This window comes from Nomascus leucogenys, chromosome 11, assembly GCF_006542625.1.
Source record: "Nomascus leucogenys isolate Asia chromosome 11, Asia_NLE_v1, whole genome shotgun sequence".
Lineage (NCBI taxonomy): Eukaryota > Metazoa > Chordata > Mammalia > Primates > Hylobatidae > Nomascus > Nomascus leucogenys.
This window is the reverse complement of record NC_044391.1, coordinates 77,487,075-77,505,171: the sequence shown is the minus strand read 5'-3', so window position 1 is coordinate 77,505,171 and position 18,097 is coordinate 77,487,075. Positions and strand designations below refer to the sequence as shown.

At 37.3% G+C, this 18,097-nt stretch overlaps 1 protein-coding gene across 1 annotated transcript in view; it reads right to left on the bottom strand.

Annotated features, from left to right (window-relative positions):
* Positions 1–18,097, bottom strand: part of GMPS (guanine monophosphate synthase) — a 64,366-nt gene that overhangs the window by 1,095 nt on the left and 45,174 nt on the right. The window contains exons 10-15 of the mRNA XM_003256332.3: positions 17,939–18,044; positions 12,478–12,593; positions 9,147–9,272; positions 5,498–5,613; positions 1,616–1,746; positions 136–308 (exon numbers count right to left, since the gene is read on the bottom strand). Of these exons, the coding sequence (XP_003256380.1) occupies positions 136–308; positions 1,616–1,746; positions 5,498–5,613; positions 9,147–9,272; positions 12,478–12,593; positions 17,939–18,044 (768 nt within the window). The remainder of the gene's footprint in view (positions 1–135; positions 309–1,615; positions 1,747–5,497; positions 5,614–9,146; positions 9,273–12,477; positions 12,594–17,938; positions 18,045–18,097) is intronic.

Here is an 18,097-nt window from a genome sequence, read left to right as displayed (position 1 = left end):
AAAAAAAAAAAAGCCTATCTTATGAACAGAAAACCAACATAAGAAATACAGCACTGGCATAGCCTATTCCATTCACCATATTATAAAATGTAAGAGGTACTGAGAACATGCATTAGAAAAAAATATATAAATTACCTCTACAGGGATCTCATTGCCAGGTGTTGCAGGTATACCAGTCATGAAGTCACTAGTAATAAAGGTTCGAATAACCACAGATCTCTGGCATGAAGGCTGCTTTTGAAGTGGGTCCCGATCAAAATGTAATGGTGTCAAAATCACTGGCATCTGGCTGATTTTCCCAGCATACCCTAGAGAAAGGTATATGTAGAACCAATCACCACACCATAGAAAAGCACTCTTAGTTCAATTAAATCCTCCCAGGCAATATCTGAAATTACATATACACACACAGCATAGTTAAGACTGTCATCATGCATTGATTTCAGCTACTTGCAGAGCATTTTAATTGGACTTAATCACAAATGCAAAAAACAGAATTTGATCACATCAGTGATGTTTACTGATGTGCTATAAAGAGAAACAGTCCAGTCTCATTATTCTCTATTATAATTTGCAGTATAGTTATATTCTACACTGCAAACAACGAATTAGCGAATACTGAACCATTTCTCCCAGGGGAAATGGAGGGTTAGGTTCCTGCAAGCCTCTGATTGTAATATTTTCATCAACTGATTAATATATAACCTTGTCTTATGTGTTTCTGATTTAAGACACTATATTTAATATTTATTATAGATTCATTAACACTGAACTCACAATCAACAGCTCTTTAACTCATGCCTGAATGAAGTTTATCTAACACACAGATTTTCTCTGTAAGGTACATCACAGCATTCCTGTGCTTAGGAACCCAGACAGCACTTCAACACTATACTTGAGATCCATTTTAAACAGCAAAATCACCAACAAAACGCATAAAAATGCAAAAGATATAGCATCAAGGAGACCATGAAAAAGACTTGTTCACATTCTGAGAGCTGAAACAAGAAGGCATAGCGTCACCTTGTTCAAACTCAGCTGGGAACATCTAAGTCTGGAAATTCACATTTTCTGCTGCTCTGTGCATGTCCACAAATGGCCACAAAGGTGAATATATTTTATTTAGAAGCAACATTATAGGCCAGGTGCAGTGGCTCACTCCTGTAATCCCAACACTCTGGGAGACCAAGGCTGGCCTGACCTGACTCCTAACCTGATCACCTGAGGTAAGGAGTTCGAGATCAGCCTGGCCAAAATGGCAAAACCCTGTCTCTACTAAAAATACAAAAAACTAACCAGGCGTGGTGGCGGGCACCTGTAATCCCAGCTACTCAAGAGGCTGAGGCAGGAGAATCACTTGTAACAGGAGGCGGAGGCTGAAGTGAACCAAGATTGTGCCACTGCACTCCAACCTGGGCGACAGAGCAAGAAAGACTCCGTCTCGAAAAAAAAAAAAAAAAAAAAAAGCAACATCACAGAACATTCAAATATTTAAATAATAAAAATAAAAGCATCTAAAAAGCAAAAGCCACATCCTCCACATCCTCCTACTCTTAATGTCAAGCTTCCAAAAACTAGTTTCAGAGGGTAGTAATCAAAAACATGAGCAACTTACCAGACTCCCTGAGAATGTTATGGGCCTCAAAATCAGCTTGGCGTAAAGTACTGAGCACCCCTGTTGTCAAGAAAGTGGGAGTAACATCTGTAGGAGGTTCTTTAACTGGTGGGCCAAATATATAAACAACTCTGGAAACAAAGAGGTAAAAATAATAGAGCAACTACATTTTAAATGTAGAAATTACAATTTTAGTATGAGAAGCAAGGCACTTAGAACAGTAACATTCTTTCCATTTCCCACTTAGTTTTAGGCCCTTCTCCTGCCCACTTCAACTCCCCAGATGGATAGGACAAGATATAAGATTATAGGAAGGTCTGTGTTCTACATGCTTTCCTCAAAGTGTGTTCTCTGCAACATTCTGTATCTCAGAATGTGCAAAGATATGTGATTATTACAACTCTCTCTCTTTTCACTTAATGTACTGGGTCGAAGAGTATCCCCAAAACTTCATGTCCACCCAGAATCTCTGGGGAGAAAAAGGGCCTTTGCAAATGTAATCAAGTTAAAATGAAGTAATACTGGATTAGGATGGACTCTAATCCAATGACTGGGATCCTTCCAAGTACTGGGAAATTTGGATACACAGACACACATGGGGAATGAGGGTCATGTGAACACAAAGACAGACTGGATTATGCTGCCACCACTTGATAGTAGGAAGAAGCAAGGAAGGATCCTCCCCTAGAATCTTCAGAGAGACTATGACCCTGCCAACACTGAATTCAGACTTCTGGCCTCCTAAACTGTGAGAGAATAAATGTTATTTTAAGCCTCCTAGTTTGTGGTAATTTGTTATGGGTAGTCCTAGGAAACAAATATACATAGTTAAAATTTAAAAATAGGTGTTTTTATGACAAGACTTCAGAAACTATTAATATACTATGCTAACATGCACTGGAAATCTCCAAGAGGAAACTACAGTGAATTTCCCAAAATTAGTAAACTCATCTTTTTTTCTCTACTTGAGAAACAATGATTCTAGAGAGATTCTCATTTGCACTTCATTAAAAAGGCCATTGAAATAGGACTTAGCATCCTACTACTTCCTTCCAAAAAAATGATTCATTACCGTTTTATGTAAATGTCTGTTTGAAAGACATGAAGATACATCACAAATATCTTCATGTTAATGAGAGTTAATGAGAGTACAGTTTGGAACATAACTTGAGGAAATTAGAATCAGACAATTTTAACAACTTGAAGTGTAGCTGGCCACTGGTTTGAAGGGATCTGTTTCACAATCTTCACCCAGAAAACAAGAGGGAATCAGGGTAGAGATTTGAGTGCCACTTAGCTAGTTCTCCCTACTCCAGCCAGTAGAGAGGCTGGACAATTGTCACTTTTCGTTAGTACTGTTTTTAGCAAAGAAAATAAATCTCCCCGGCAACTATCATGGTAAAGTTTAATGTTTTTTCTTAATATGTACTTAGGTAAAATACACAAAAGAAAACTGTATTAACACAAAACCTCCGATATCACCAACTACTTTATTGTCTCCTTCCAAACATACTACAACGGAAGCAAGGTTTTTGTCCCATGTATAGACAGTAAGTTATACTTTTTCTAAACAATATAGTTCCTAAAGCTCATAAAAGATCTTTGCAGGAGAAAGTTAAGAGAATGCCATGAACCTGCTCTTTTCACCTTCTCATTTCTTACAAACAAAAGTAATCACTAGAGTGTACTGGGACAGGTATTTACCCACACTATATATAACAGTAAAACTGGAACAGTCCCTCCCTGTACAAAGATTCCCTCATCCAAATTAGGAAAAAAACCGGCAAACGTGGAAGAATATTTTTAAACTCCAATTCATCAAAAAGACTCCAGCAAAGAAATCTAAAGTTCGCCAAGATTCTTTTTTTTTTTTCCTTTTTTGAGACGAAGTCTCACTCTGTCGCCCAGGCTGGAGTGCAGTGGTGCGATCTCAGTTGACTGCAAGCTCTCCCTCCCGGGTTCATGCCATTCTCCTGCCTCAGCCTCCTGAGTAGCTGGGACTACAGGTGCCCGCCACCACGCCTGAATAATTTTTTTGTATTTTTAGTAGAGACAGTGTTTCACCGTGTTAGCCAGGATGGTCTCGATCTCCTGACCTCGTGATCCGCCTGCCTCGGCCTCCCAAAGTGCTGGGATTACAGGCGTGAGCCACCGCGCCCGGCCAAGTTCACCAAGATTCTTTTAAGAACTTGCTGCGTTCATATTTGAAGATTTAGTTTTTTGTTTGCTGGTTGTTAGGCTTTTTACTTTTTTCTTTTTGAGAAGGGAAGAAGGAAGAGGAGACAAATAGGGAAAAAGAGAGAAACTAGAATATAAAGTTTAAACAAGGATGTGTGCCCTTTGGCAAAAGAAAAAGAAAAGGAGATAAAACTGTAAGAATGCTGTGAATGAAGAAATATACTAATTATATAGTAAAAGCAGTGGAGTTCAATTTAGGGAAATTTTCTGTGTGATATATAAAGTTCATATAGCATTCTTCAGAAGGCAAATTATGAGCCACTGTTCTAACCAAGACAATTATCTCCACTCCAAATAGGCAATTAAAAATTTATCATTATTGAAGTTGTTTTGTTTTTTGTTTTTTTGAGAAAGGGTTTCACTCTGTTGCCCAGGCTGGAATGCAGTGGCACGATTTTGGCTTAAGGCAACCTCCCAGGCTCACGCGATCCTCCCACCTCAGACTCCCAAGTAGCTGGGACTACAGGTACACACCACCATGCCTGGCTAATTTTTGTATTTTTTGTAGAGATGGAGTTTCACCATGTTGCCCAGGCTGGTCTCAAACTCCTGGGCTCAAGTGATCCATTCGCCTTGGCCTCTCAAAGTGGTGGGATTACAGGCATAAGCCACCATGCCTGGCCCCTATTACTGAAGAGGGTAATAATTCTATTTTTCAGCATATTAAAGATGCTTCTGTATTTGAGGGTCTTCAGTTGATTTGAGTAAGCCTTTGAATGAGCATGTTCCCAATGGTAAAAACATGGCTTCCCTATAACTCCTTATCTCTGACTATACAGACTCTGCTAGGTTAACATTAAAAGGTAAGCTTCTGATTTCTGCAGCAATTTGAGTAAAATGAAACCTCAAGTAATTCTTTTTGGTTGTTAACTGCCTAACACCCATGAAGAAAACTGAAGAGAGAGAATAACTGTGAAATAAGAACATTTAATTAGCAATCTAGTATAAAATAAGTGAATTTTTGAACTATATATGGTACAATGAAATTGAGGATTAGAAATAGATTATAAATCAGCTGTTGATATATCCAATGTAAGAAATTAATATGCAAATTAAAGGAAAATTAATCTAAATGTAAATTATATATTTAAACGTAACTATTTTAATGCTATCTGGCACATGCCTATTTCTTTTCTTTGATTTTTTTCCTTGGGGTTACTACTAAATTAACCAAGTCTCCATTTTTGTTTGGGGTGGGGGTTGTTTGTTTTGTAGGTGTGTGTGTGTGTGTGTGTGTGTGTGTGTGTGTGTTACTTTATTTGTAATTCTGTAACCTGGACATACTTTTTTCAATCCTTCTGGAATAAAACATGTTACCATAAAACCAATAGCTAATATAAGCCACTAATTTAGAAGACATTTTACAGCTGTCTTTAATATTTTACACTAAAATAAAAATCTCCTTTAAATAATTTTTAACAGATGATTACATTATGATGAAGAGTCAAAACACAAGATGATATTAAATATCTACTTAACTGCAACCTATGTGCATATTTGAATTACAAACACAGCCATTTACTCTTATCTACATGACCTACCTATATCTACATTTGAGCCTTTTGGTCTTTCATTAATTGAAAGCCCTTAAGAAATACATCCTTCCATTACACAAGCCCCCACCCTAGCTCCTGTGAAACACACCTGTTAACGTTGTGACACATGCGAGGTATAAGCCTAGCCAGAAAAATAAGTGATTCCCAGTCAGGTTCATCTTTACTGGAGATTCCACACACGTAACTGTAGGAACGACAGTCACCCTGAAAATAAAAAGATAATCAATAATTTTTAATAGTCAAAAGATGCACCAGTTTAACTTGACAAAGCTGTTGTTTTTTTTTTAAAAAGATGCATTGAAAAATATCTTATGCATGGTGACACTATTAACAGATTTTTAGAAATTTGAATGAAAGTATATACTAAATGCTTCTTTAATGGTATAAATAAATTCCAAATTAAAATCCCATATTAAACTACCTGAAACCCATCCCAAACTACCTGAATCAGTTAAGACATACATAAAGTATCACGGTAATATAAAAAAAAAATAATAAAATTATGAAAAATTTGGCAGACAAGATCTGCCCATGTTTTTTGAGTGGATAAAGAATTCTTAAGTGGGAGACAAAAACAATTCATAAATATTTACTTATCAACATGTTTAAGTATCAGCTTAAGAGTTAATTTTAAAATAATTAAATAAAACTGATAATTTATTCTCTTTTCCTGTGTCCTGTTTAATCCAAGTAATTTGCTTTTTTTATGAAAAGCAATTTTAAAAAGTAACAGATTAGAGAAGTACCTAATGCCCAGAGTGGCAGGTACTAAGAATGTGAAAATTCAACACGTGAATGCTAACGTGATAGCATCTGTAAAAGTGTAAAATGGACTGGGTACGGTAGCTCATGCCTGTAATCCTAGCACTTTGGGAGGCCGAGGCGGGTGGATTGCCTGAGCTCAGGAGTTCGAGACCAACCTGGGCAACGTGGTGAAACCCCATCTCTACTAAAATACAAAAAATTATCCGGGTATGGCGGCATGTACCTGTAACCCCAGCTACTCAGGAGGCTGAAACAGGAGAATCGCTTGAACCTGGGAGGCAGAGGTTGCCGTGAGGTGAGATCAAGCCACTGCGCTCCAGCCTGGGCGACAGAGCAAGACTCCATCTCAAAAAAAAAAAAAAAAAGAAAAAAAAAAAAGTGTAAAATGCACATGCACAGAAAATGATCCTACATAAATACATGGATAACTGATGGGATGCTTATAATAATAAAAAACTGAGAACAGTTTAAATGCCTATTGGTTAGAAGAATAGTTAAATAAATGATGGTATGCATAGCATATGAGGGAACAGTTAAGAACAATCTACTTGGAAAGGCACAGAAAGGTAAGTTCATGATGTTCAGTTGAAAGAAAAAAGTTGACAATGTGTACCCCAAATCCCCTCTTTTATTTTCTTTTTAAAGTGTTTCTGGAAAGACACATACAAAACTTAACTGGAGAGTAGAAATACAAAGAATTTTTTTAATGTATTTTCATTTTTTACAAATACGGTTTACTTTGGTATTTAGAAAATAAAACCCATTGTTATACTAACCATGAACCATCATTTTTACCTGGGCTTGCAAGGGTCTAAGCTTCAAAGGGTAAGAGACTAAAGTCAGTTATCCAATAACAAAAGAAAATTTTATTTTGGTGGGAAAAGCAGTAGAGCCTCAATAAGTTTCATTTTCAAGAAAGAAATCACTCATTCATCAAATTATCTCAAATATCTATTTTTTGTAACACTTCTCTAAAAAGAAGAGTGGGGAACTATTTCAACTCCCTTTGTAGCAGCAGTTAGCATACAGACATGGAAGTTCTCTATAACAAATCTACTTAAAACTGAGAAACTTTTAAGAATTAAATAACCTGTCCACAATTCTATTTTTATATATTAGGGTAATACTGCCTGTAAGTATCATTGCAAATTTCAAAATAAATTTATATATGAATGAGATAATCCATAAACCACTGAAAGAAAGTATCAATAACTCCAAGTAAGGTTATTTCAATAGTGATTTTAAAACAACATAAGCAGCTTACAACATTTGGCCTTTAAAAAGAAGGCAAGAGTTCCTTAACCCAATAGCTGGCTCTATCACTTTCATGAAATAAAATATTTTAGTTTACTTTAAAAATTACAATTTTTTTTTTTTTTTTAAGATGGAGTTTCACTCTTGTTGCCCAGGATGGAGTGCAATGGCGCAATCTTGGCCTACCGCAACCTCCGCCTCCAGGGTTCAAGCAATTCTCCTGCCTCAGCCTCCCGAGTAGCTGGGATTACAGGCATGCACCACCACACCCGCTAATTAGTAGAGATGGGGTTTCTGCATGTTGGTCAGGCTGGTCTTGAACTCCCGACCTCAGGTGATCCGCCCGCCTCGGCCTCCCAAAGTGCTGGGATTACAGGCATGAACCACTGCGCCTGGCAACAATCAATTTTTATCTTGTTTTATTTACAGGCCGAACTGCATGAATTCAGAGCAAAAGGGAATTTAAACTGACAGATTCATATATTTAGAAAAAATGCTTATTAGGTTTTAGATGAATAATCTCTAAAACAGTAGAATTTCTTTCTACACATAATTTTACTGTAAGAGGACATTATAAACACATTAACCCAATAATTGGCACTTACACCATTTTTGAGTTGAACTACTGACACCTCTTCTAGTTTCCATTTAACCACAAACTTGAAATAAAATAACCATCCTCTTCCCTACCCTCCCACACTTTTGTTCCCCAAAAATTCATTTGAGGATCATATAAAGAAGGCCGGGCACAGTGTCTCACACTTCCAATCCTAACACTTTGGGAGGCCAAAGTGAAGGATCACTTGAGGCCAGAATTTCAAAGCCAGCCTGAGCAATGCAGGGAGACCCTATCTCTACAAAAAAATTTAAAAATTAGCCAGGCATGATGGTGCATGCCTGTAGTCCCAGCTACTTGGGAAGCTGAGGTAGTAGGGTCACTGGAACCCAGGAATTCAGGGCTACAGTATGCCATGATCACATCACTGCACTCCAGCCTGGGCGACAGGGCAAGACCCCGTATCCAGAAAAAAGAGGAGAAATTAACATACTATCTTATTAGTTATTAGTCATTTTGCAAGTAGCATTTTATAATTGAGAACTATATTATTCTCACGTTCTTTTACAACTAGAAAGGCAGAATAAACACAAAAAACATCAGTAGAACATGTTCCCTAGTACAGGGAATACACAAGCTGAGAACAACACCTAAATGGTGTAACTTATTCATCTGGAGGCCACCCTGCAGTTAAAGACTTCTAAAACCACAGTATATTTTACACCTAGAAGGATAAATGACCTCTTGATCCCTGCCCTACAAGGCAGAAGTAAGCATGCCAACCCTATAGGAAAGGGTTGCTTTCAATATTTACCTTTGGTTAGAGTTCATAGATGTTCCAAAACTACAAAACCTCAGCCTGACTATTTAGTTCCTGTAACTATTCACTCCCTAAACATTCCATAAAAAATTACCTTCTTATTTCTCTAAACTTGGTATATATACTTACATATTTCATTTCCCTAAGTAATCCTTATTTCAATATTAGTAGAAAGAGTGCTTGAACCCGGGAGGCGGAGGTTGCAATGAGCCGAGATCACACCACTGCACTCCAGCCTGGGCAACAGAGCAAGACTCCGTCTTAAAAAAAAAAAAAAAAAAAAAAAAAAAAAAAAAAAAAAAAAAAAAGTGTATCACTGGTGAATGAATTCACACAACTCACCTGCACACCTACAGTTTTAATTGGCAGCAAGAAGGCATTCAGTGAATGCAGACTGGTAATTTGCATCAGCTTCTCTTGATCCTCTTCTGTTGTGCAGGCTTTGACTCTCTGTAATAGGGTATGTGGCTGAGAAAAAGCAAACAGGTATTTTTTCAGTTTTAAGAAATAAGGTATTCACTCTTTTATTATCTACTACTATCTTATGTATTTTACTGGTTTTTAGCAGTGGATTGTATCTGGTATCTCCTTGAGTTGTGTGTGCAATGCACTATGCCAGAAATTCACACCTGAGGGCTAGGACTATGAAGAAGTCTTAGGATAAGAAATGCAGATTATATTTACATACATTCAGGCTTTAGTACCCTGTCACCAGCAAGTGATACACCTTATCTGAGTCAAATATTATCTCTAATGCTTTTTGCCAAAAAGTCAGTTCTGAAATTAATATAGCTCTAGCCATTTCTTTTTTTCATTTACCTGGTACATGTTTTTCCATTCTTTAATTTTCACTCCTACTATCCCTAGATACTAGTAATGCCTGTTGTGAATAGACTATACTTTTCATATTTACTATTCTATACTAAGCAGATTTTAGTTTTCAATCTAGTTTGTCTGTGTCTTAACTAGGGATGTTAGTCCTTTTAATTAATTATAGGTTATTAATATAGTTGAATTTCATTCTACAATCTTTTTCTGTAATTATCTATTTATCCCATTTTTTACTCTCACTCCTTTCTTGCTGTCTTTTGAACTGGTGATTTCTCCCAGCTCATTTATTTCCTCTTTACCGGTTTTGAAGTTAAATCCTCTATTTCTATTCTTGCAGTAGTTGCCCTTAAGTGTTAACAAGGATACTTAAAACATAATCTTCTGTCCTTCTGGCAAATAACACAGACATCTTTGAATTCCTTAGCATCAAATCAATCCCTTTGTGGCTTACATGTTACTTCAGCTAAACATTGTTACATATTTTCTAATAAACAAGAACAAGTAGATATCATTTTTACCTCTACTCTCGATTTTATAATTATTTTTATCATTTTATACAGTCCATGTTTGTTTCAGTTTTATTCATTTACCATTTTCTTTGCTTAGCATTCCTTCTTGTATCTCACGACTTTCTCCTGGCATCCTGCTGCTTCTCCTCAAGTCAGTTCTTTAAAACAATGGTTCTCAGCCGGGTGCAGTGGCTCATGCCTGTAATCCCAGAACTTTGGGAGGCCGAGGAGGGTGGATCACCTGAGGTCGGGAGTTTGAGACTAGCCTGACCAACATGGAGAAACCCCGTCTCTACTAAAAACACAAAATTAGCCAAGCATGATGGCACACGCCTGTAATCCTAGCTACTCAGAAGGCTGAGGCAGGAGAATTGCTTAAACCTGGGAGGCGGAGGTTGCAGTGAGCCAAGATCGTGCCATTGCACTCCAGCCTGGGCAACAAGAGCAAAACTCCATCTCAAAAAAAAAAAAAAAATGGTTCTCAACCCTAACTGCAAAAATTACTTGGGATGCCCAGGTCCCATCTCAGACCAATTAAATTCTAGGGCTATATGTCAAGAATAGTATACTTCAAAAGCTTCCCCAGATGATTCTAACATAGAGCCAGGGTTGAAAATCATTGCCTTTAGTTTCTTAAGTAAGGGACTGTTGGTAGTAAATTATATTTAATCTCGAAATAACTTTATTTTGCCCTTGTTTTTAAAAGACAGTTTAGCTGTTCATTACAGTTAATTATTTTCTCTTGGTATTTTGAAGTCTTGCCTTTACTGTTTCAGTATAATTTCCTGGGTAGGTAACTGATCTGTTCTCTGCAGCTGCTCTGTCTTTGGCAGTCTTTAATTTCTCTAAGATGTGCTTACTAGGTGTCAAATTCTTTCCCTTTATTCTGCTTGAGATGTGTTACGTTTCCTGAATCTGAGCCATCATGTCTTTTACCAGTGTGGAGGAATTAATACATTTTTGTCTATTATTTCCTTCTGGATATATGTTAGCACTTGCCTTACCCTTCTATCTTAACTTTTTCTACCCATATTTTATGATGATGTGTCCTAATTTCTGGATAATCTCTAAACAACTTTCTTTTAGTTCGTTAATTCTCTTTCAGCTGTTTTTCAGTTATTATTTTCATTCCCAGAACTTAGATTATTTTCAAATCTGCCCAGTTATTTTTAGTAGTCTCTTATACATTATTCTTATTATGAATAGCTTATTTCTATTTATTTTACATATTGCTTGTTAATTCCAGTAAAGTCTTGAAGGTCTTGTTCTGACAGTTTTTTCCTTTCTCATTCATGGTGCCATACTTCTATATGTGATTTGTATTTTTTATTATAACCTCATATTTGTTGGAAATCTATCTATGAGAATCCTTTGGGACCTAGGTGAAGATATTCTAAAGAGAATCTGCGCCGGGCACGGTGGCTCACGCTTGTAATCCCAGCACTTTGGGAGGCCGAGGCGGGCGGATCACGAGGTCAGGAGATCAAGACCATGGTGAAACCCCGTCTCTACCAAAAATGCAAAAAAAAATTAGCCGGGTGTGGTGGCGGGCGCCTGTAGTCCCAGCTACTTGGAGAGGCTGAGGCAGGAGAATGGCGTGAACCCGGGAGGCGGAGCTTGCAGTGAGCCGAGATCGCGCCACTGCACTCCAGCCTGGGTGACAGAGCAAGACTCCGTCTCAAAAAAAAAAAAAAAAGAGAATCTGCATTTTTCCTTGCCTAACTCCCATAAGCACTACCAACCCAGATCCATTTCAAAATTCTTACGTTGCAATTTTCAGACCACACACATCACATAAATTAAAACCCCAAATCTTTAGAATAAAGTAGACTGGCGAATTTTTCCATTCATCTTCAATTTGGAGCTAAAGGATTACATAATGTGAAGATATCTGATCCAATCTCTGGCCCTTCTTGGACCCAGTCTCATACTCAGACACCTGTACATGAATGAAATTGTTAAAACCCAAATCCTAGACCACAAAGGATTAGTAGCTGTCCTCAGAGGAGCAGACAGCTTTGGTTTCTTGAAATGAGGCTCCCAATAAATTCCTGACTCAAAGGATTTCCCTTACTTTCTTGAAATACACATAAAAGAGTGCTTTAAAATACTTTATCTGACATTTTTAGAGACTCAGTATATCCAGTCTTGTTTGGCTGGAAAGAAAAATGTGCACATAAGAGTATCTGTGGAATACTTTCTCCACAGTCATTTCAAAGGTTATATTACACCAAATTTTCAAATAATAAAACCCTCAAAAATTCATTATAAATGCTGGTATATAATAAGAATCCATTCAATTTTTTGTAATGATTAGCTGTATCAAATATTACCTTTTTAACACTTGCAGAAAAATCAGCTACTATTTTCAAAATATTGTTGGTTTCAGGAAAGTCCTTACAAATATAAGGTTCTTCAGCACATATTACTCTGATTGCCAGGCCAGGACCTAAAGGTAAGAGTAACAATAGTATTTAACATTAATGTTATATTTCTAATATAAAAATCTAATATAAAAATGCCACTATTTTCAAAATATAAAACCTTTCCAAAATTAAAATCCATCTGCCCATCATAAGTATCCAAATGTAGCTATTAGTTTCCCATTCAATTCAGCATTTTTTAGAATGCTTCAACATTCTAAAAATGTTGTAATATTTAGAATGCTGCAACATTTAAGTTATGCATAATTTTTAGTCTGCATAACTTTTTGGCATATTAATCTCTGTCCCTAAGTTTCTTCATCTATAAAACAGGATAATAATATCATAGTTTCCATTGTGAGGCTCAAATAAGACAGTATGTTTAATTCTCTCCCTATCATTCCTATCTCCCTTTTTTTAAGAGATAGAGTCTTGCTCTGTCACCAAGGCTGGAGTGCAGTGGTGCAATTATTGCTCACTGCAGCCTCAAATTCCTGAGCTCAAGCAGTCTTCCCACCTCAGCCTCCTAAATAGCTTGGATTACAAGCACAGCAGCCATGCCTGGCTAATTTTTTCAGTAAAGATAGGGGTTTCACTATGCTGTTCAGGCTGGTCTTGAACTACAGAAGCTCGGCTTCTGGAAATGCTGGAATTACAGGCATGAGACACTGACTGCACTTGGCCTATCCTATTTTTATAGTCCATGTATTAAGTATCACAAAATTATCCAGTAAATATTTTTAGTTTATAACATATATGCCCATCTATTCAAAGTTTTTAATAAGGGAATCTTCCAACATATACATAAAGAGGACAGTATAATTAACCACCTTACTCATCATCCAGCTTCTATTATCAATCTAATTTTAGGAATGGTATTATACTGTTAAAATATATACATAATCTAATAAATAATGTGAGTTTTTAATACCAAAAAATGTGAACTAGTATTTCTATTTTATTTTATTTTGACAGACTCTCATTCTGTCACCCAGGCTGGAGGGCTGTGGCATGATCTCAGCTAACTGCAACTTCCACGTCCCGGGTTCAAGAGATTCTCCTGCCTTACCCTCCCCTAGCAGCCACCAGTGTACCTAGTACAGGCATGCACCACCATGCCCAGCTAATTTTTTGTATTTTTCGTAGTGGGTTTCACCGCGTTGGCCAGGCTGGTCTGGAACTCCTGACCTCAAGTGATCTGCCCGCCTAGGCCTCCCAAAGTGCTGGAATTACAGGCATGAGCCACTGCACCCGACCTCTGTTTTACCAAATACTTGAAAGTTGGTAAAAACACAAGGTGTGCATAGATCTATGGAAAACTGGATCCTGCTGCTTTACTACAACAGAAAAGGCATCACTTGAGATGTCTGGTTATAGGCAAAACCTCAGCTATGTCCAATTAATTCCCTAGTCCACTCTTTACCTTTAGAATAAACAGCATATTTAAGATAGTTTTTAAAGCAGCAAAACCATTTTTGCCAATGAAATCTTACATAATAGAAAAATCAACATACAAAATAGATTTTTAAAACATCAAGTGAGTCTAGATGAAATAATGACCAAGGACATAGGACACTTGGCTTCCCTCCATTACATTCACAGATCATTCTTGTCTTTTCTTTTTTTTTTTTTAAGATGGAATCGTGCTGTGTTGCCCAGGTTGGAGTGCTGTGGTGTAATCTCGGCTCACTGCAACCTCTCCCTCCCAGATTCAAGCAATTCTCCTGCCTCAGCCTCCCAAGTAGCTAGAATTACAGGCACCTGCCACCACACCTGGCTAATTTTTCTATTTTTAGTAGACTGAGGGTTACAGGCATGAGCCACCACGCCGGTCCACAGACCATTCTTTGCCAGCATGCAGGTTAGGGAACTAAAGATTTCAATCTGATCACTAGATTTGAGAACAAGTGCTAATCACCACATAGGTTATAAATTTGTAAAGCTGTTTATGGAGGCAATATGATCGTTAAGAGTATAAACTCTGAGATAAAAATTATTGGGGATATAATTCTGGCTCCACTCCTTTCAATCTGTGTAACTTTTGGCAAATTAGTCACTGTCCCTGAGTTTCTTCATCTGTAAAACAGGATAATACTAGTTTCCATTGTGAAGATTAAATAATACAATAAAATGTATTTAGCAGAGTGCCTAGCACATAAAGTCCTTAAGAAATGTTGGCTATTATTATGCTTTTCAATTCAATTAGGTCATTCTCCCAAATCATCCCCTAATCACTATTACAGTGAGCTAGAACCTGAGGTACAGACTTGCCCAACCTCTCAAGAACTAGTAACAAAAACAGGTTAAGACTTGCGGTCCTAACTTTAAACAAGTATCACCTCTAATTTTTTTCTATATGACAGCAAATGAAGTATTATTTGTTCAGGAATTAGTTACATTGTGCCAAGAATTCTCTGCACAGAATAAGTGGTTCATCCATTCAAACAAGTCAGACACAGGACAAGGATTTTAAAGAGCTAAGTTTAAATCCTCACATCTTCCACGGAATGCAGTATGGTATGGTACAAATAATATAACAAATCCTAGCTCTACTACTAGGACTGTGTGGCAATATTATTAAACTACCTTTATGTCTTGGTTTTCTCATCTGATGGCAACATCAGACGCCAGACTCCCAAGGATAATGTAACACTTAAATGCAGATACAATGGAAAATGAGTATTTAATAAAATGAAGTAAATACAGTAGATACTCAAAAGATTTCAATTATTCCCTAACCATCCTTTCCTTTCTCTCATGTTACATATTCCCTGAGATGACAGATTATTTCAGAATTGTCTGAATTGATTTTTCTTCAACATGAAGGTCTACAATATCCTTGATGAACATTGATGCAAAAATCCTCAATAAAATACTGGCAAACCGAATCCAGCAGCACATCAAAAAGCTTATCCACCATGATCAAGTGGGCTTCATCCCTGGGATGCAAGGCTGGTTCAACATATGCAAATCAATAAATGTAATCCAGCATATAAACAGAACCAAAGACAAAAACCACATGATTATCTCAACAGATGCAGAAAAGGCCTTTGACAAAATTCAACAACCCTTCATGCTAAAAACTCTCAATAAATTAGGTATTGATGGGACATATCTCAAAATAATAAGAGCTATCTATGACAAACCCACAGCGAATATCATACTGAATGGGCAAAAACTGGAATCATTCCCTCTGAAAACTGGCACAAGACAGGGATGCCCTCTCTCACCACTCCTATTCAACATAGTGCTGGAAGTTCTGGCCAGAGCAATCAGGCAGGAGAAGGAAATAAAGGGTATTCAATTAGGAAAAGAGGAAGTGAAATTGTCCCTGTTTGCAGATGACATGATTGTATATCTAGAAAACCCCATTGTCTCAGCCCAAAATCTCCTTAAGCTGATTAGCAACTTCAGCAAAGTCTCAGGATACAAAATTAATGTACAAAAATCACAAGCATTCTTGTACACCAATAACAGACAAACAGAGAGCCAAATCATGAGTGAACTCCCATTCACAATTGCTTCAAAGAGAATAAAATACCTAGGAATCCAACTTACAAGGGATGGGAAGGACCTCTTCAAGGAGAACTACAAACCACTGCTCAATGAAATAAAAGAGGATACAAACAAATGGAAGAACATTCCATGCTCATGGGTTGGAAGAATCAATATCGTGAAAATAAGCCATACTACCCAAGGTAATTTATAGATTCAATGCCATCCCCATCAAGCTACCAATGACTTTCTTCACAGAATTGGAAAAAACTACTTTAAAGTTCATATGGAACCAAAAAAGAGCCCGCATCGCCAAGTCAATCCTAAGCCAAAAGAACAAAGCTGGAGGCATCACGCTACCTGACTTTAAACTATACTACAAGGCTACAGTAACCAAAACAGCATGGTACTGGTACCACAACAGAGACATAGATCAATGGAACAGAACAGAGCCCTCAGAAATGATGCCGCATAGCTACAACTATCTGATCTTTGACAAACCTGACAAAAACAAGAAATGGGGAAAGGATTCCCTATTTAATAAATGGTGCTGGGAAAACTGGCTAGCCATATGTAGAAAGCTGAAACTGGATCCCTTCCTTACACCTTATACAAAAATTAATTCAAGATGGATTAAAGACTTATATGTTAGACCTAAAACCATTAAAATCCTACAAGAAAACCTAGGCAATACCATTCAGGACATAGGCATGGGAAAGGACTTCATGTCTAAAACACCAAAAGCAATGGCAACAAAAGCCAAAATTGACAAATGGGATCTCATTAAACTAAAGAGCTTCTGCACAGCAAAAGAAACTATCATCAGAGTCAACAGGCAACCTACAGAATGGGAAACAATTTTTGCAACCTACTCATCTGACAAAGGGCTAATATCCAGAATCTACAATGAACTCAAACAAATTTACAAGAAAAAAACAAACAACCCAATCAAAAAGTGGGCAGAGGACATGAACAGACACTTCTCAAAAGAAGACATTTATGCAGCCAAAAAACACATGAAGAAATGCTCATCATCACTGGCCATCAGAGAAATGCAAATCAAAACCACAATGAGATACCATCTCACACCAGTTAGAATGGCCATAATTAAAAAATCAGGAAACAACAGGTGCTGGAGAGGATGTGGAGAAATAGGAACACTTTTACACTGTTGGTGGGACTGTAAACTAGTTCAACCATTGTGGAAGTCAGTGTGGCAATTCCTCAGGGATCTCGAACTAGAAATACCATTTGACCCAGCCATCCCATTACTGGGTATATACCCAAAGGACTATAAATCATGCTGCTATAAAGACACATGCACACGTATGTTTATTGCGGCACTATTCACAATAGCAAAGAGTTGGAACCAACCCAAATGTCCAACAACGATAGACTGGATTAAGAAAATGTGGCACATATACACCATGGAATACTATGCAGCCATAAAAAATGATGAGTTCGTGTCCTTTGTAGGGACATGGATGAAACTGGAAAACATCATTCTCAGTAAACTATCGCAAGGACAAAAAACCAAACACCGCATGTTCTCACTCATAGGTGGGAATTGAACAATGAGAACTCATGGACACAGGAAGGGGATCATCACACTCCGGGGACTGTTGTGGGGTGGGGGGAGGGGGGAGGGACAGCATTAGGAGATACACCTAATGCTAAATGACGAGTTAATGGGTGCAGGAAATCAACATGGCACATGGATACATATGTAACAAACCTGCACATTGTGCACATGTACCCTAAAACCCTAAAGTATAATAAAAAATAAAAAATAAAAAAATAAAAAATTAAAAACAAACAAACAAAAAAACATGAAGGTCTAAAGATGAATCAAACAAAATTCAATTCTAATTTTTACCTGGAAATGGATGCCTGGAAACTAACTCTTCTGGAAGTCCAAGTTCTCTGCCCAAAATTCTCACTTCATCCTTATGAAAATCTTTCAGAGGTTCTATTACTTTTCCCTACAGGGAGGAAAGAAGCCAACCAATATAAACTAGTAACCAAGATGACATGG